Here is an 18,899-nt window from a genome sequence, read left to right on the forward strand (position 1 = left end):
GGCCGGGGCCGGGGCCGGGGCCGGGGCCGGGGCCGGGGCCGGGGCCGGGGCGGGCCATCGCCGGGCCGGGGCCCACGGGCTTCGAGCCCGCCCGGGGGCGTCGCCCGCAACTAAAATGGCGGCGCCGGCGGCCGCGCCCGCTGACGGGCGGGGCGGGGCGCCTGCGCAGTGGGCGGGGCGGGCGCGGCGCCGCACTCACTCGGCTCCGGGGCCGCTGTCGTTGCAGCGTGGCGGAGGCAGCGCCCGGCGGGACGGGACGCCCGGACCCCCCGCTGCGGGCGGACACCATCGACTGGCAACCGCCGCCCCGGTAGCCATGGGCTCCGAGCGGGACTCCGAGTCGCCGCGCTCCTCCTCCATCCACTCGGCCGCCGCCAAGTGCCCGAAGCCCGGCCGCCGCCGCCGCCTCTCCTTCCAGAGCGTCTTCTCCGCCGCCGCCGCCTCCGCCGCGGGCGGCCGCCGCCGCGCCAAGGCCGAGCCGCCTCCCGCCGCCCCGCCGCCGCCTCCCGCCGCCCCGGCGGCCCCGCCGCCCCCGCCGCCGCCGCCTCCGCCGCCCCCCGAGGAAGCGCCGGTGGTCCCGGAGGGTGGCGGCGAAGAGGAGCTGGAATGCCCGCTGTGCCTGGTGCGGCAGCCGGCGGAGAACGCCCCGCGGCTGCTGTCGTGCCCGCACCGGTCGTGCGGGGCCTGCCTGCGGCAGTACCTGCGGATCGAGATCACCGAGTCCCGCGTCAACATCTGCTGCCCCGAGTGCAGCGAGCGCCTCAACCCCGCCGACATCCGCCGCCTCCTCCGCGACTCCCCGCACCTCGTCGCCAAGTACGAGGAGTTCATGCTGCGCCGCTGCCTCGCCGCCGACCCCGACTGCCGCTGGTGCCCGGCCCCGGACTGCGGGTGAGTACCGGGGGGGACGGGGCGTCCCGGTGGGGTGCCGCCCCCTCCGTCCTGGGACAGCCTGGGGAGGGGGGACCCGCTGTCCCCACAGGGTGCTGCCCCAGCCGTCCGTCCTGGGATGGCTCAGCGAAGGGAGACCCCCACCCCGGTGGGGTGCTGCCCGTCCCCGGCAGGTCCCGGGACAGCTGGGTGAAGTGGGACCTGCTGTCCCCGTAGGGTGCTGCTTGTCCCCACCAGGTCCTGGGACAGCTGGGGATGGCGTCCCAGCTGGGATGGATGTGGACCCGCTGTCCCAGTGGGATGCTGCTCGTCCCCACCAGGTCCTGGGGATGGCATCCCGCCCGCTGTCCTGCCGGGGTGCTCCCTGTCCCCACCTGGGTCCCAGGACAGCGCAGGGAGGGGTGGCTCGCCCCCAGTGGGGTGCTGCTGCTGATACACACTGCTGGTCCTACTGAGTCCCATGAAGAGCCCTCGTTGGGGGTGTTCTTTGCTTGTCAACAGTCTCTTCAGGACAGTTGATGGGCCCTGGGTACCAAAATGACACTCCGTCTATCCCTCCTACCTCGCTAGAGCACTAGGATTTGACCTTGGGGATTGTGGAAATACAGACAAATCAGATACAGGTGATAGGACTTGAAGGGGGTTTTAACTGAGCCATCGTTTCCCTCATTTAAAATAAACCTTTTTTTCTGCACAAATGGGAAGCATGGAGTTTCCGGGCACGTGTATCGCTGCGAGCTGTGGGGACAGTGCATGGGGACAGCCTGCAGCTTCCACGCTGGGGAAGAAGGAACCGTAAACGGTCACTTTTTCCCAGTGAGGACGTGAATGCATGGCACAGAGGAGTGGTGTTGACTCATTATCCATTGCTGAAGTGAGGAAATGTCTGTCTGTCCAGAAGTCAGCCCGGCCAAGCTTGATGACTTTGTAGTTATCTGCGTGTTGCTTTCATTTTCTCTTCTCTTTTCTTTCAAACGAACTCTGTTAGGTTTCTATTTGAGCGTAAGCCAAAGCTGCCTGGAAAAGGGCTTTGTTTGGGACACTTAGGGAAGTGCTGGAAAGTTTAGCTAGAACTCGGTTTGGATTGCAGTTCTGGGTAGCAAGAACATGAAAGGAAAGTCTGACCTAGCAGTCGGAATGGAAAGCGTGGTGGGAGGGTTGTGAAGATTTAATCAGAGCATTGTAATAGCCTTCCTATGCAAATCGGTTAACCTGGCTCAGGTTACCCATTTCATGGCCTCTGAGCATCTTTGTATAAGGGCTTGTTTCTTCTGAGGGCAACGTTAATAGCAAACAACAGCTTTGCTCCTTTCTGAAGCAAAATCGAGTGCTAGAGCTTGATATTTCAGTGGCGCTGGGGATAAGATCAGGGAGATAGAGCAGGTTATGCTGCCCACAGAGCAATACCAGAGGGAATGCCCCTGCCGTTAACCAGCTAGATAAAATCTGGTACCTGCTTACCAAATCTCAGCGCTTTGGCTGCTGTGATATTTATCTGTATTCAGGAGAAGGTGTAAACGCAACGTACGTCACCCAGGCTGTCTGGTTGGAAGGAGCCGGCCCCAGCATGGCCTGGAGGGCGTTGTCTCTTTGATGATAACCCATCCGGAGTCTGATCCGGCAGTTGCTCTGGGGAGTTTGGGCAGACTGGTGTCACACACAGCTCTTGGTGTGAGCAAAAGCCTCCTCTTTGGTTAGCCTGTTAGCAAGGAGAGCCAGACGACGTGCACGGGCATCCTCCTCTGAGCTGCCCAGCAGAAGCAAGAAGTGACCTGGCTGTTTGAAACCAGGCAGCTCTCGTGGGTCGCTGCGGACCGGTGCTACTAGTGTGGCCGTAGCACTTGAACAAAGGCTGTTGGAATCAGCCCTCCAGCAGTGAGAGGAATTAATTACCCTATTCATTCTTCCCAGCAAGCTTGTGTCTCTGTGCTTATGTAAAGTCAGGGTATGAATTATTTACAGCGGGCTTTCCCACCGTAGTAGTGCCCGAGTACCGTGCCAGAGCGGGAGCGTAGGGCTGGGGGCACGGCGATGCTCAGCGCTGGGTGTCACCCACCGCCGAGGTGACGGCAGCGAGGGGCTGCTGGGCGATAGCAGACAAAACCCTGGGCGTGTGGCTTGCAGCATCCTGTGCCTTCCGTGCTTACCGCAGTCTTTCGTAAATGAAAGAGCTTGGCTGTGCTGCTGGGGAGGAGGAGGAGGACCAACACAACACCGCTGCATGTTGCCATGGAAATGCTGGTCAATTGGTGCGCCATCAATCGCAGTACAAATCATTTTCTATGTTTGCAGCTTTTTTTTTTTTTTTTTTTTCCCCCCTGCTACAATCAGGTGACGCTGCTGTCTAGTGTTTGTCACACTGCATCTCTCCTAGAAGCTTGGGAGGATAACAGAACCTTTAAAGAAACGAAGCTGTGTAGGCTGAGCTTGGTGAATGAGGCTGGAGGCAACTGGTGAGGCTCTGACTCCTGCGGAGCAGCAGGAGGAGGGACGGAGGCAACTGGTGGCCATCCAAGGAGTGGGCTGGGAACGATGCTCTGCGATTCCTGGGGTCTCAGGAAGACGCTTGCTGTCGTCGCTGTGCGGGGAAAAGTCGGAGTTTCCCTTTTCATCTGCTGGGGTTGAGCCTGGAAGCGGCTGTTTAACGCAGTGATGTGTCAGAGGTCAGGTGAAGAGGAGGCATGCGTTGGCCGTGCAGATCCTGCCGTGGCTAATCCTAGGCACATCGCTTCAACAGCCTCTGTCTAGTTGACCTTGAATTCGGAGATGTGTTATTTTTTTCCCTAATAGACAGTCATGTAGTTTGTTTCCCCACAGCTGTGGGCTTGTTCATGATATTTGTCATTTCAGCTCTAGGAATAAAATATAAATGGTGATGATTTTAATTTCTCATAGAATTTGCTCGAGTGTTTAGAAAAACCCTACGTTTCAAGTGAGGGGTTAATTTGGAGCATGGGTTTGCTTAATGTGTTACACTGAGCTTTCCTAGCCCGCTGTTATGATTTGAAATAGCAGTGTGTCGTAACACAGCTGGTCAGATGAAGCTTTTTGTTTGGTGGTTGTTGTTTTTTTGCCAGGGGTAGGTCTTTGGCTGCATGGTAGTGGCAGGGTAAGAATGCTTAGCGGGATCTTCCCTAGCCAAGATGCGTAGGAGTCAATGTGGGTCAAGTTTGTCCCTCCCAAACCCCCAGACCATCTGTATCCCATCTCTCCTCCAATATTGGCTTCACATTCAGGAGTGCACAGCCGTTGATGCACGCGGAGAGTCTGTAGTCGTGCCTCCCAGCCCTGCGCTCGGCGCAGAGATGTTGTTTCTTTGGCGATTATGTCGTACCCTGGCAGGATGAAGTTGCTCAAACTCCCACGGGATATGAATCATTGTGGTATGACACATTCAGCGGTTCTCACGCCGCTGCCTCTGAGAAGAGGCAATACAACTACACAAGCTGTACATATAAAACCTTAAATAGGAGTTATTCTCCTCTGACCGCTAACAAAAATACTGCGGGTGATCGACAGAAATACCCTTTGCCGTACCGGTGTCGCAGAACTGGAAGGCGCTTCTGGAATTGCTCAGTTCAGCCCCTGCCAACGGAAACAACCTCATCCTAGATGGCTGTAAGTCAGGTTTCCTATAGTGGTGCTTGGTGATGCTCCTTCGACTTTTGTGTACACAGCACGCTTCCTTCTGGAAGCATCACACTCGTATCAGAAAAAGTGAGCTGCTTGAACCTGGCCTCCCTCTCCTGCACATTCAGTTGGTTTTATTCAAGTTTTGGCTTACTCCGGAGGCAGAGCGTTGTTCGTCACTGCTCTTTAAAAAAGGAAATTCTGTGGAGGTCAACAAGAGCTTGCTTCTTGACATAGCTGCACATGGAAACCCTTGTAGTTCCACTCTTGTAGAATCATTCAGTCGTAGAAGTGCCCAGGACAACGTCCACTTTCCTAGACTCCTCTGGGCCATATAGCATCCACCCGTATGCCTGTCCTAAGGAACCGGGGTACGCGTGTTTAGCCACAGGTGTCTAGAAAGAGCAGTGTGAGTCTGTTCTAGGAGCCTGAATCGGCAGAAACAGCAAGCTGTTAGCTGGGCACACCAGGCAAGACGAAGCTGGTCTGTGTGAATTGGCAGTGAGAACTGCCAGCAGTTATTGAGGAGAGAATTCAATATTGTAAGCTGTCTGTATAAAAGGTATCTGCCCCAAGTAACCCAATCAGTGCTACTTAATTTCAGGCCCTGCAGTGCAAGCCACAGGACTGGAGAGAGTAGGAATTTGTCTAGCGTGCAGGCTGCTGTACGGACAGCGATCGGAAATAAGATGAAAGAAATGAGATGGGAGAGGTGGGCTGCTCTGCTGACCTGCCCCGCAGGGCAGCGTCGCTGCAGGCTTCAGGGGTAAAGCGCATGTTGCTCGGCGTAGCCCGAGATCTCGCTGCAGCAGCTCTTCAACCAGCTGCTTTGAGCAGAGCAGCTCAGGCAGCGACAGCCTCCCGTGCCGCCCCTGGGCAGGCTGAATTAAAAGGATCACTGGACTGTCGCTTGATAACTTTGTCTTTTACTAATTCACCCGGTGTCTTCCTTCTCCAGTTACGCGGTTATTGCCTACGGCTGTGCCAGCTGCCCCAAGCTGACCTGCGAGAGGGACGGCTGCCAGACGGAGTTCTGCTATCACTGCAAACAGATATGGCATCCCAACCAAACCTGCGACATGGCCCGCCAGCAAAGGGCTCAGACGCTCCGAGTACGGACCAAGCACACGTCAGGCCTCAGTTACGGCCAGGAATCCGGGCCGGGTATGGATTCATGTGTTTTTGGTTACTCGGTGCTGCAGTTATGCCTGTGAAGCTGAGGGAGAGCCACCTGTGCGCAAAACCCTGTCCCGTCAAAGCAGGGGGGTGTTAGCGCCCTGCGGGGAACGCTGCTGCGTGGCACAGCTGAGGGTCTCCAGCAGCCGCGGGTGAGAACAGCTGTGAAACTCAGAGTCATTTCCCCTTCTCGTGTGTGTTAGCACAAATCTGTTGGGCTCCTCCAAGAATGCAAAACAGATCAGTAGGTGATGATGTGCTTTGGGTCCTTCCGCGTCACAGCAGCTCCCCTCATCCGCCCCAGCTAGGCTTGTGGCTGTTTTGATCTTGGGTGTTCTCACTTCTTGCTGATCTAAACCCTGAACAAATAGGCACTGTTTAGGCTTGCCACTTCAAATTTGCCTGCCATGGTAATAAAGAGGAGCATTCATGCCTGGCTGAGTGTGGGGAGCCTCGCTCCCTGCGCTGTTAGGTGTTAGTAATGTCAGGTACAGAAAAAATGCCAACCCACAGACTCCTACGCTGCCTGGTAGGAGCTGCTGTGTCTACTGAGTTAGCGTTCGTTAAAAATAACTGTATTGACTGGAAGTGGGCAGTAAGGCCATTTCGTAAAGTCCCGCCCTACCCCCAGACAAACCCCCCTGCTTTTCCTTCTGTGTCAGGAGTTAAAACGTTAATACACTTACTTAGAATGGAGCTGTCGTGGGTGGTTCAGAGGTGGCTTAGTGGTATGTCGAGGTTCAACACGCCCCAGTTAGAGGTCCCTGATAATGGACAGCATGGATACTACCACAGCCTGCAGTACAAACCAGCAAGTAAAAAATAGTTTCTGAGGTTTTACACCCTTTTAAAGGAGATCCCTGCCAGGAAGAGCTTAGCACTTAGCCACTGAAAGAGAGGTTCTTGAGACAGTGGTTTTTCCCCACCCCGTTCTTGCCGGATTCAATGTAGTGATTAATAAGGTGCAAGCTGGATTTCAGCAGCTGGATTTCATATTGTCGAGCATTGCAGAGGCTGCCAGCAAAGCCCTGAACCAGTGCACAGCCATTGCATAACTGCGATCAGATGATGCTTGAATTAAGGAAGAGTTGAAGGACCCTTATCCCGCTCTGCCAACAGCAGACTGGGGACTGGTCAGCCTCTGCACCGGACTCCCATGTGCGGCTGCAGACCTGCTTCCCTTCTGGCTGCTTTTGAAGGCCAGGTTCGGAGTTTCTCCGATGCCGCCTTCTCCCAGTTGTTCTGTTGTTCTTGGCCCGTGAATCACCTTAATGGAGCAATTTAGTAATGGTTCGTTCTTACGCTGTTGCCTTGGCTAGCACAGGGCAGGTATGACTTGTTCCCAGCATTTAAGCATGTTCTGGAATACATCCTGTTCAAGACTAGAATAAGCTTTTAAAGTGACTGCTGTTCTCAGTCTCTGCTGTCCAGGCAAATGGCTTTGGTGGGATCTACCTCATCAATATTACCTTCTCGCTTTGAAGATAAGCTAAAGCTTATCTGAAGCTAAAGATAAGCAACCATCCCCACTTTATCTGTGATTAGTGAAGGTGTTCTGCCCGCACAGAAAACAAGGGTTTCGATCCATAACGAGAACCCCCTCGTTGATTCTTCATACTCGCAGCACAGAGAGTCCCAACTCAATCCCATGCTTCCTCCCCGTAGCTGATGACATCAAGCCGTGTCCGCGTTGCAGTGCTTACATCATCAAGATGAACGATGGGAGCTGTAACCACATGACCTGCGCGGTGTGTGGCTGCGAGTTCTGCTGGCTGTGCATGAAGGAGATCTCGGATCTGCATTACCTCAGGTGAGGAGGGGAGCAGCACGCCTGGGTTCCTGCCGGTGGGGTAGCACACGCTTTGGAGGAGTTCACTTTGTGTGTTGGCCTTTCATCCTCCTGCCTCTCCAATTAGTCAGCAAAATTTTATTCTTTCTGACCCAAAGAGCTGAACTTTCTTCCCACTGTATAGCATGAGGATGCTCTTCCACACCAAGAAAAGCTCCTCCTGATACAATTGGATTTGAGAGCTCTTGGCATACTGGATATTAAACATAGGGCCGGTAGTGTGATAATCACCTTGATGAGCAAATTAATCTTGATGGGGGGAAAAAAAGAGGGAAACCTTTTTGTGTTGTCTGCCTGCTTCCTAAGGTTTGGGTTTTGTTCATGTGGAAGTTGAACTTGGGGTTCTCAGGAACGCTTAGGAATTGCTATGGTGTTAATGTAATTTTTTTTTGCCTTCCATTAAGCCCCTCTGGCTGTACATTCTGGGGCAAAAAGCCATGGAGTCGTAAAAAGAAGATTCTCTGGCAGCTGGGCACATTGATTGGCGCTCCTGTAGGCATTTCCCTCATTGCTGGCATTGCCATTCCTGCTATGGTCATTGGCATCCCTGTGTATGTCGGGAGGAAGGTAAGTGTGGAGAGCACGAGGTTGGACTTGAGGGATCTAGGGCTTTTGGGGCGTTCTCTGTACTCAAGGCATCTGACCAGAAATTTAGAGCTGATACGAAGGGTGGATCTTTTCACGGAACCAAAATTCAGTTGTCTCCTCTAAGCCTTGTCTTATCTTTTGGGTTTTGTGTGGGGAGAGGGAAGGTGGTGGCTGATAGCCCTTCAGGCTGAAGTCCTCTCAAATGCATTTTGCATCGCTCTCGTGCCTCTGCCTTGAACCAGGAGCACCCAAGGAGAAACCTGGTCCCTTTTTAACACATCCTGCGATGATGGGCTCTGTGGGACGGTGGCTGGACCCTGAGCATCACACTTTGGCTTGCATAAGTCACTCGTGTGTTTTGATGCTGACCTGCTGCCCCAAACTGCATGATGCTGTTGTGTGTCTGTGCTGATAAGCGTTGAGAGGGAAGAAATGGCATGTCAGCACTATATTTGTAGCTGCTTCTTTTTCTTAAACACAGACCCACCTGCTAGATCTGATCTGTGAGGAGATCTGTGATCAAGATGAGGTTCTTTAAGGGCTAATGCAGCTGACAAAGCTGTAAAATCACAAGCTTATTAATGTCTTCTGCTGGTTTTTGCTCATGGCCAGGCTCTGTTCTCACCTGGTGCTTCTCCTTCCATCAGATCCACAGCAGGTATGAGGGAAAGAAAACCTCTAAGCACAAGAGGAACTTGGCCATTACTGGTGGGGTCACCTTGTCTGTCATTGCCTCTCCGGTCATCGCTGCTGTCAGTGTTGGTAAGTGGGCACAGTCCCTTTCCCAATGGCCAATAGTCACCGAGACAAGTGGGTAGCCTAGCCCTGTGAGACGGGGGTGGCCAAAGGGCAGTTTGCAGACTGCTGCTGTGCGCTCTTCTGGGCACACCCCTCCATTTCACATCCAGGCTGCACGTCCTCATCTGCTCGGGTTGGCCTGGAGCCAGCACAGGGCTTGTCTGGAGCACCGGTCACCTGTGCCACAGCCCATGGTGGAGTCCCTTGACACATGGAGCGGACTCTTACCCATGGACTGGTGTGGTGGTTGATGTCTTGGGGGTTCAGCCGAGGTTGTCTGTGCTCTTGGGGTTCCCTCATTCTGCACTGCAGTAGCACAAATGAAGGGCTCCTCCACTGTCTATCTGCGAAGTTGTGAACTAGGACCTTTAAAAGCAGCGTAAACATAACTGAAAGAGTCCCAACCCCAAAGAGTCCTTTCTGTCTGCCCAATGCAGCTCAGCCTTAAGCTCCTCTTAACTCAGCGCATCCTACTCTCCAGGTATTGGAGTCCCCATCATGCTGGCTTACGTCTACGGTGTTGTGCCGATCTCGCTGTGCCGAGGTGGTGGCTGTGGAGTTAGCACCGCCAATGGAAAGGGTGTGAAAATCGAGTTTGATGAAGATGATGGACCAATCACAGGTAATGTGATAGCTGGTGAAGGGAAGGGGGTGAAGCAAGACCCTGTCATTGCCTCTTGTAATGAAATGGTAGGGGGTCTTAACATTTCCCAAATCTGAACATATGTCTTTACCTGGGTTTGGCTAGAAGCAGTTATTTGCTTCAGTCTTCTGGTGATCAGCTCTGTAGCTCTCAAAGCAACATCTCAGCTCTTCCTTGCCCTGGACGAGGCAGGGAGGCAGTCTGAGACGAGACACGCTGCCTGCTGTCTGACCCCCAGCTCTGCCGGTGCCATCACAGAGCCGAACGGTTCCCTTGCTGATTCTGGTTCCTGTGCTCTTCTTCCCCGCAGTGGCTGATGCCTGGCGAGCCCTGAAGAACCCCAGCATTGGCGAAAGCAGCATCGAGGGGCTGACCAGTGTGCTGAGCACCAGCGGCAGCCCCACCGATGGCCTCAGCGTGATGCAGGGCAACTACAGCGAGACGGCCAGCTTCGCCGCCCTCTCGGGCGGTACCCTGAGCGGTGGTGTCCTCTCAGGAGGCAAGGGGAAGTACAGCAGGTAACTGAACCGATGGGCACAGCGAGAAAGGGGTAGAGGCTCCCAAGGCCTGTGTTGGTTGAGCAGGCTTATTTTGGGGAGCTTTCCAGGACTGTGAGCGGTCCTTCTTTGAGTTGGGAGTCATGTCCTAGTATTTTTTTACTTCTTGGTCTGTTGTAGAATAACCAGTCCAAGCAGACCAGGCTACTTCTGGAGTCAGTGCTAGGCTGGTTCTTGCAAGGAGGACAGAAGATAAACAAGTTTCTGTCCCTACTGATCACCTTGAAACTGCAGAGCTGATGCTTCAGGTTAATTGGGAGCAGCGCAGGGATGCCTGCGTGGCCTGCTTAAAGATCTTCCAGTCCTCTGATCTCAGCCTAGAGGCTTTGATGCTTCCTGTTCTCCAGTGGCCTATAGCAAGCAGGGTCACTGCTTTCCAAGTCAGGAGGTTACACCGCAGTTTTCCTCTAAACTTGACTGTGAGTCAGTTTGCTGGGTAATTAGAGACACGTGTTGATACGGCAGCCAGGATATAATCATGGCTGTGTGCTAGATCTGTGGAAACCGGTTCTTTGCAGGAGTTGCATGAGTCATAGATATAAACACAACTTTACTTTCGTCATGGAAAACAGAATGGGTTTACCTAAATGGAGCCAAAAATGAGACTAAATGAGAGGAACCATCGGGGTTGAACTCTGTCATGCTGAGCTGGGCCAGCACAGAGGGCCTCTTGCTTTCCCATGATGAACAGCAACTATTTGGTGCCCGATGGGGACCGTCGAAGGCATTTCTGAGGAATCCTCTTCTTTCCTGCAGGCTGGAAGTTCAGGCAGATGTCCAGAAGGAGATTTTCCCCAAAGACTCAGTCAGCCTGGGGGCTATCAGTGACAACGCCAGCACTCGAGCCATGGCTGGTTCCATCATCAGCTCCTACAACCCCCAGGACAGGTAGGAGGACATGCGATGGTGAGAAGAGTGTTGGTAGTGGGTGTCCTGGAAAAATCTGTGCTCTGCAAGGTGCTGCTGTGGGTGGTGAGATGACTGTAGTTGCAGCAGCCTGCTCCTCTGTAGCTGGCAAGTGGATTGATCCTTTTACTTGCACAGAAGGACAACTGGGGACAATTTGGGAGCAGCTTTCATGTGTAATGTGAAGGCTGAGGAGGGGATCTGCAGCCCAGGACTCTCAAGGTCTGGTCCTGGCTGCTTGCGGGGACTCTGGTGCTTTCCCAGTTCAGTTCCTGGCTCAGGCTGGGGGTGATCTTGGTTACTCTTGAGAGGACTTAAGGACAGCAGCGAGTAGTGCTGTTTCCCAGATGCCGTGGGGTGATGAGCAGCATCTTGCTTGTGTTTGGGAAACGTGATCCTCCCCGGTACAGCGACGTGGTGCTCGGTGGTGACCCAGTCAAACCCAGTAACTGGACCCAGTAACGCAAGGGTGCTTGTTTCTGCAGGGAGTGCAATAACATGGAGATCCAAGTGGACATCGAAGCCAAACCAAGTCACTACCAGCTGGCCAGCGGCAGCAGTACAGAGGACTCTCTGCATGTCCACACCCAAATGGCAGAGAATGAGGAAGAGGAGGAGGAGGAGGAAGAGGAAGAGGATGGTGAGCAGGAGCAGACTTGCAAACACCAAAGCTGTGAGCAAAAGGACTGCATTGCCAGCAAAACCTGGGACATCACCCTGGCCCAGCCTGAGAGCATACGGAGCGACCTGGAGAGCTCCGACAGTCAGTCGGACGACGTGCCAGACATTACCTCGGATGAATGCGACTCCCCCCACTCTCAGACTGCAGCAGCCTGCCCACAGACCCCCAAAGCTAGAGGTGCCGAGAGCCCAAGTGCCCACCTGAGCCACTGTGCCCAAGCCGAGGGCTGCAGGCTGGATGAAATAGTCAAACTGGAGTGCATCGAAGCCAGAGTATGAAGTGGCCTCCTGCTGAAAAGCACAGTCGCTGTCATTGCATCTTTTGGGGCAGGGTTGTGTCCGTGTTGGCTTCTGTTTGCGATTCTCCAGCTGGCTCCCCAGCCTCGCCTCGGGGAGTTGCTGTTTCTTACATGACAAAAAAGAAAAAGGAAAAAAAAAAATCCCCCGCCCTCTTTTTGTTTTAATTTATTGGTTCAAGCTCTGTGAGGTGCGTAAGAGTGTAAATATGTACGTGTGTCTGTATGTCTGCAAACATCCTAAGGGACTATTTGAATAAAGACTCTGGTTGTCGTTTGACTCGCATCCAGCTCATCCTTTCCAGAGACGTACGGTGAAATCCTCTGGCCGCCTTTGCCCTTTGTTCAAGCGTTTGTCAACGCTGCCCTAGCCCAAGGCATGGGGAAAATGGGGGTATCTCCTCTTCTGCCTCTAGAAAGTGTGGTATGACAGCCTTGTTCTGTCTGCAGCGATGCCGAGGACGGTGCACGTGCCACGCAGGGCTGCAGTGGCCGGACCTGCTTTGTCCTGAAGCTGTAGCAGGGAGAGGACTCTCTTCTCCCCCCTCCCTGTGCAGCAGGGCTGTGTACAGGTTAAACGAAGGGAAGGAGGGGGACTAACGCGGTGCTGAGCCCAATTCCCAGCGCTGCTGGGTGTAAGGGATCTGAGGAGGCTGAGGGCTGGGCTGGCAGCTCAGTTGGGATATTAGGGACAAGTGTCTTTGAGTCTCTGCCTGGACCAAGCCCTTTCCCAGAGCAGTCCCAGGAGCCAGGGCCGCGTTGCTGTCTGCGTAATTAAATTGTTGGTGCCATGAGGCTTTGCAACGAGCTTTGCAATGAGCATTGCTTAGCAAGGATCTCCCACGAGTGAGGGAGGGCTCTGCTGGTGTGAGCGGAGCTGGGTTGCTCTTCCTCCAGCCACCTCGGCAAGCCCTCGTCCCCAACCCCTCTCACTCCATCTCTTGCTATCAGTAACTTCCCTGGAAGCTTCATTAGGGTGATTGCCACCACTCTGGCTCCTCTGAGTCACCCGGGAAGTTGGCACCAGCCCTGACCCCTCTGCTTTTCCCTCTCTCTGCAGGTCCGTCCCTGGTACCTGATAGTGCTGGTATCTGCCCCGGGGTCTGGCAGCATCCCACCCCGAGGGGCTGCCCCTTCCCAGACCCCCAGCCCGTGACCTCGGACCTGTCTGGCCACATCCCAGACTGCTGCCGTCGCTTTAGGGTGGACCAACCCGAGTGTGCTGGCAAGGTGGAGATGACAGTGATGGATGGGGAAGGGGATGAGGCGGCGTGGCATGGTGTATCGGCGTGGCATGGCATGACACAGCATGCCACGGCACGGCCGCTGCCTCGGCAGCAAGGGGAGGACGGGTGGGGACAGGGCTGTGCTTCCCCTCGGCGGAGGCAGGCGAAGGTGGAGTTATCCCTTTGTTCGTCCTGGGGAGCTGGTCCGACAGGAATTGGAGTAGCAGTGGGGTGCAGCAGGCAAGTGGCTGCGGTGGCCTGGTCCTGCCCGGCCATGCGGGGACCCCAAAGGATCTGGCTGCCAACCCCGGGGCTGAGGACAGGGCAGGCGCTGGGGGCATCGAGGGGCTCTGATGGCCTGCTCCTGGCCCGGTGAAGATGTGTCGAGTGGGTGAGTCCGGGTCTGGCGTGGTGATCGCGACAGGAAGGTGCCACAGCCCTGCCTGCAGCTCCAGCGCTGCCCTCCTGCAGGGGAAACTGAGGCAGGGAGGGAGGGGAGCTGAGGGGCTCAGACAGGGTCGGGGACGGAGCTGGGCTGAGCACCAGGTGATGGTGGGTGTGTGAGGAGAGCACCCCCGATGGAGGGACCCTGGTGGGTCCCGATGGAGGAATGTCCTGGCTGCTGCTGCGGTCACTCCTCAAAGCGCTGGGTGCCGAAACCCAGCGCTGGAGCTGTCGTTTATGGGCAGCCGCTCTCCCCAGAGCTTCCTCATTGCTCCGGGGAGCCCCAGCCCTTCCCAGCCCCACCAGGGACGCCTGTCCCCATGGCTGCTGGCCCTGCGCCGCTGCCTCGGTCCCAGGAGAGCCGGCTGGAGCAGTGGTTTGTATACCTGGGCTGCCGGCGGCTGCCACCACATCACCTCCTGCCTCGTCCCCCTGCCAGCATGGGGCACATCCTCTGGGGCTGTCCCCAAATACCCTGTGCCTGTGCTGAGCGTGGTGCAAGGGCAGGAGGGATGGCTTGGTGCTGGCCGCCCCGCACCATGCAGCCTCCTTGCCCCTCCTCTCTCCTCTGTCTCAGGCCACCTCGATCCCAGCAGCCACCAAAGGGTCCTCATGAAAACAGGTCTCATCCTCCTCATCATCGGGCACCTGAACTTCATCGCTGGTGCCCTCGTCCATGGCACTGTCCTCCGCTTCGTGATCGACCCTCAGGATGCCATCTCCCTGCAGTACGCCGTCACCAATGCCGCCTCCGTCATCTCCGCGCTGCTGGTACCGCAGGGTGCAGGGTAGGGGTGTATGGGGGGCGTGGGGTGCATCTGGGGTGGATGCAGATGCATGTAGGGTGGGCAGGAGGTGGGATGCAGGAGGATGCGGGATGGATGCAATATGGATGCGGGGTGGACACGGGGTGGGATGCAGGAGGATGCGGGATGGATGCAATATGGATGTGGGGTGGGCAGGAGGCGGGATGCAGGAGGATGTGGGATGGACAGTGCTCCGTCTCCCCTTCTCTGCTCTAAATAAGCCTTTCTAGCAAAAAACCGGGAGGATTAAATGCACAGGGACTTTTTACTGGGTGGAGGCTGGGGGAGATGAATCGCTACCCCCCCGCGATGCCGAATTGGCCAGATGAGCTTTCAGGGACAATGTCAACAGGGAAAGGGGACTGATGTCCCTGGGGCAGATGGGCGCGGTGCATCGCTGACGTCCCCGCGTCTCTCGCAGACCATCTCCTGTGGAATAGCCGCCCTCATGCTGTCCCGCTACCTCACCCCCACCGCCCTCGTAAGCACACCCGGCCCCGCAGCCCCTCGCCCGGCACCCAGCAGGCTGCAGCCATCCCATGGAGCATGCACAGCCGCCATGTCCCCTCGCTCGGGGGCCGTCCCCAGAGAGGGAGCCTGGACGGGCGGATGTGCGTGGCCCTGGCTCACCATGCTGCCTCTTCTCTTCCCAGAAATGGGCGGTTTTTGCCCTGAGCGCCAGCAGCAGCCTGGGCTGCCTGTCTTGCCTACTGGGGCTGGCCATCTCCATCGGGCTTACGCTGGGTAGCCAGGGTCGGGTGCTGCTGGCCCCCTGCACTTTTGCCAACGTCACCCTCGCCCCGGTCTCCCGCGAGTGCCCCTTCGATCCCACCCGTGTCTATGTGAGTCCCCAGTGGGCTGTGGGCTGGGGCTGGCCATGCCTGCACTGGGCATGGGGGGATGCAGGTGGGGACGTGACACCCCGTGTCTCCGCAGAGCTCCACGCTGTCCCTCTGGGCCATCTCCCTCCTGCTCCACTCGATGGAGATCGTCTTCAGCATCCGCTGCCTCCTGCTCACCATCGACCTCCTCCACCTCGGCCGCTGCTGCCGCAGGGTGCACCGGGGGAAGGTGACTCGTGGTCCCCGGGCTCAGTGCCGACCTGCTCCCGTGCAGGGCTGGGACAGACCCAGCTGGGCTCGGGGACTCTGGGACGGGGGTAGGACTTGCTGACCCAAAACTCTCGTCCCCCCAGTCTCGTTCTTATCATCCTCTCTGGCTTGCAGGTCTCCTTGCAGGCAGCCCCTGCAGACAGCCCCGACCCCGGGCAGTGCCTGGGCTTGCTGAGGCTGGACAGTGTGGAAACGGCGCAGCTCTGAGTGGGGCCCAAGGGCCGACCCCGTGGATGTGCCCCGGCCAGCCCTGTCCTGTCCCAGTGCCCACACAGCCCCACGATGGGACCCAGCTGCCCCCCAGCCCAGCTATCGGGCAGACATGTCCCCTGGATGCCACCAGCCAAGAGACATGAGCCCATCCCTGTGGCCTCGGGTCACCTGGGGCTGCAGTGAGGAAGGCGACTGGGCTGGATCCAGACCCTCCAGGGAGGAACTTTCTCCTCAGCATCGACAGCCCCTTTCCTACCACGGACTGCACTGACACAAACTTTTATTCTGCAGGTATTAAAAGACCAGAAGTGAGTCCCCTCCCTGCGGCCCCCACCCGTGCGCTGGCCGTGGGGAAGGGGCTGGCCCCGCGGCCGTGGCAGTGTGTGCATGCGTGGGGGGTGCTGGGGGGCCCCAAGTCACCGGGTCTTTGTCCTCTGGACCGTGTCCCCGCGCCCGCCGGAGACGCAGCGGTGGCTTCGCCGCCAGCCTTTCCCACCAGGCTGCGTTGTCCCCCTGCTCCGAGACCCCGGTGCTGGGGGGGGACCGTCCTTGCTCAGGGCAGACCCTGCCTCCATCCTCCTTCCCCCAGTCGAGCCAGGGCAGGAGCCCCCCTGGTGATGGGGACCGTCCCCCCGGGCTCCCCCTTGTCCCAGCCTCAGCCGGGCTCCAGCTCTCTCCCCACGAGGGGCCACGGGGGCACGGCGGTGGGGACCGCGGGACCCAAGCAGGGGACAGTGGCAGTGGCCGGCTGCAGGGTCGGGGGGTGGTGTGGGGCCATGGGGGGCCGTGGGGGTCCGCAGGGCTCAGAGCTGCGCAGCACCACTGGGGTCACACTGCAGCAGGCGCACGATGGACGGGTCGCTCTTGGCACCTTTGATGAACTCCTCCAGCGAGAGCTTGCCTGCGGGGGGGACACACACGGCTCAGCCCCGTGGCCACCACCCCGTCCCAGGTGCACACGTGGGACCAGAGACCTCCCAGCACCGCGGACGCCCACCCATCCAGGATGAGCACCCCTGGGGTCTGCTCCCTGGGCTGCGGGAGCATGCCGAGCCCCTCCGGCTGCCGGGGCTCCCCCCAGCCACCCCGGCAAACGCGAGCCATTTAATCAGCACGCGTGTGGCTCCTTCTAAGACCCCCGGATTTAGCCATGAGACCTTTCCCTTAATCCCCTCCATCTCCTCTCATTTACCATCGTTATTAGTATCCATCTGTCGGAAGATTTTTTCCGTTCTTTTCTCCGGAGTCGATTCATCTTCGGGCATGTTCATCACGGAGGAGACCATTTTGTAGATGGCCTGGGAGCGGGAGATGGAGGTGAGGGTGGGTGCAAGGTGGGTGCTGGCCATCGCCCACCCAAGACAGGGGACAGAGCTCTGGGCTTCGCTGGTGTTTAACCCCCTCCCCATGCGATCAGGCTATGGGGAGCTTTAGCTCCCAGCACAGCCGGGGTGGATGCGAGCGGCAGCCCCAAGGAAACAACCCAGCTGCAGGAGGCAGTTGGAGCTGCTCCTGCAGGGAGGAGGTGCCCGCTGAGATGTCACTGCAGTGGCCTCGGGAGTCACCTTCTGATGCCGATGCCACCAGGTTGCGATCTGGGCAAGGAGAAAATCTCCTGCCAGTTTGCTGACAACACGTCCCTTTGCCCCAGGGTACTCGGGGACAGCTGCCATGCACCCAGCCCTCCCCAGGAGCACAGTGAGTGGGGCCAGAGGGAAGAGCCCTGGGATAGGGTGACAAAGAGTTGTCCCCAGGACAGGGAAGGACCAGGGGATGCCCCAGGGTAGACTGATCCCTGCAGCCGCAGAGCTCAGCGGGAGTCTCTCTGCAGACAGCAATAGGCTCCATCCCATGCGCTGTCAAGCCCTGTGCCAGGGGTAAGGCAGGGTGCACGTCCCCAGCCCGCTCGCATCCCGGGAGGGGACAGCCACCGTCACGCCAGGGTGACACGCAGGACCACACGCTAGGAGCCGCGGCGGGGCGAGGGAGCCCGGTACCTGCACAATCTCCAGCATCTCCTCCCGGCTGATGTAGCCATTGCCGTCCAGGTCGTACATGCTGAAGGCCCACATGAGCTTCTGCTCCAGCTTCCCGCGGGAGGTGACGCTCAGGGCGATGATGAACTCTCGGAAGTCGATGGTGCCGTCGCCATTGGTGTCAAAGGTGCGGAAGACGTGCTCGGCGAACTTGGAGGCATCGCCGTAGGGGAAGAAGTTGGCGTAGATCTTCTTGAACTCCTCCACGTTGAGGATACCCGAGGGACAGTCCTTCAGGAAACCCTTGTACCAGCCCTGCAGCTCCAGGTCGGAGAACTCGGTGTTTTCTCGCAGGTCCTGGAGCATCTCGGGGCGCAGTTTGCTGTTCTGCTTCCCCATGCCGCTGGGACGTGCCGGCCGTCTTGGGGGACGAGCACTGCAGTGGGGCAGGCTCCTGGCCCGGCTCGGGGGGGTCCCTCTGCGCTACAGGAGGGGAGAGGGACGGGGCAGCGCTCCCTGGCAGCCCCCGGACACCCGGGCGGACGCGGACACCGATGCAGCCCCCTCCATCCCCGCTGTCCTCTCTGAGCTGTCGGGGCCAGCCCTGGGGACCACCCAGCGCTGGGCAGCGCCAGCCCCCTCGCGTTTGCGTAATAAGCCCTTATAGCTCATTTGCATAATATATAGGCGATATATAGCTGGCATCAGGAGGACAGAGCAGCCTGGAGGAGGGGAAGGGGCCGGATTCGGCTCTGGGTCCAGCCCAGCTTTGGGGCTGGCCAGATCTGGGTCAGCTCCCTTGGAGGGAGGGTTATTTTCAGCTCCTCCGCTGCCTCCGTTAATATTTGATGCCTCTGGCTGGCACTGGAGCCCCGGGGAGGACCGGGGGCCGTGGGGCTCTGCTCGGGGCCCCCTCCTCGCTTCAGGGTGCCCACGCCCCTGGGGGACCCAGTGCACCCCATCCCGCCGGAGTCATCCCCGAGGAGTGCAGAGGGGCCGGGAGGAGGTCGGGGTGGGTGCCCAGCATCTGGCCACACACCCCAGGTCCCCACACTGGGGGCTCTGGGGGGACCTTGACCCGCTGCCCCCACCCCAGGCTGTGTTGTG

At 57.7% G+C, this 18,899-nt stretch overlaps 3 protein-coding genes across 3 annotated transcripts; 2 read left to right on the forward strand and 1 right to left on the reverse strand.

Moving 5' to 3' along the window:
- Window positions 1-240: 240 nt before the first annotated feature.
- On the forward strand, window positions 241-12,289 carry RNF19B (ring finger protein 19B). Its single transcript, XM_072884894.1, has 9 exons — window positions 241-891; window positions 5,480-5,685; window positions 7,363-7,507; window positions 7,951-8,113; window positions 8,782-8,896; window positions 9,414-9,554; window positions 9,886-10,093; window positions 10,889-11,020; window positions 11,524-12,289. Exons 1-9 carry the CDS (start codon window positions 317-319, stop codon window positions 11,996-11,998), a joined length of 2,160 nt encoding a protein of 719 aa, XP_072740995.1. The 5' UTR covers window positions 241-316; the 3' UTR covers window positions 11,999-12,289.
- Window positions 12,290-13,619: 1,330 nt separating this feature from the next.
- On the forward strand, window positions 13,620-16,101 carry TMEM54 (transmembrane protein 54). Its single transcript, XM_072885223.1, has 6 exons — window positions 13,620-13,632; window positions 14,263-14,456; window positions 14,913-14,972; window positions 15,145-15,333; window positions 15,428-15,562; window positions 15,718-16,101. Exons 1-6 carry the CDS (start codon window positions 13,620-13,622, stop codon window positions 15,808-15,810), a joined length of 684 nt encoding a protein of 227 aa, XP_072741324.1. The 3' UTR covers window positions 15,811-16,101.
- A 518-nt stretch (window positions 16,102-16,619) lies between these two features.
- Window positions 16,620-18,191, reverse strand: HPCA (hippocalcin). The gene is made up of 3 exons (XM_072885057.1): window positions 17,814-18,191; window positions 17,009-17,114; window positions 16,620-16,717 (listed from the first exon to the last, which is right to left on the reverse strand). The coding sequence occupies exons 1-3, from the start codon at window positions 18,189-18,191 to the stop codon at window positions 16,620-16,622; spliced, it is 582 nt and encodes a 193-aa protein (XP_072741158.1).
- Between the last annotated feature and the right edge of the window lie 708 nt (window positions 18,192-18,899).

Source organism: Ciconia boyciana, chromosome 21, assembly GCF_034638445.1.
Source record: "Ciconia boyciana chromosome 21, ASM3463844v1, whole genome shotgun sequence".
Classification (NCBI taxonomy): Eukaryota; Metazoa; Chordata; class Aves; order Ciconiiformes; family Ciconiidae; genus Ciconia; species Ciconia boyciana.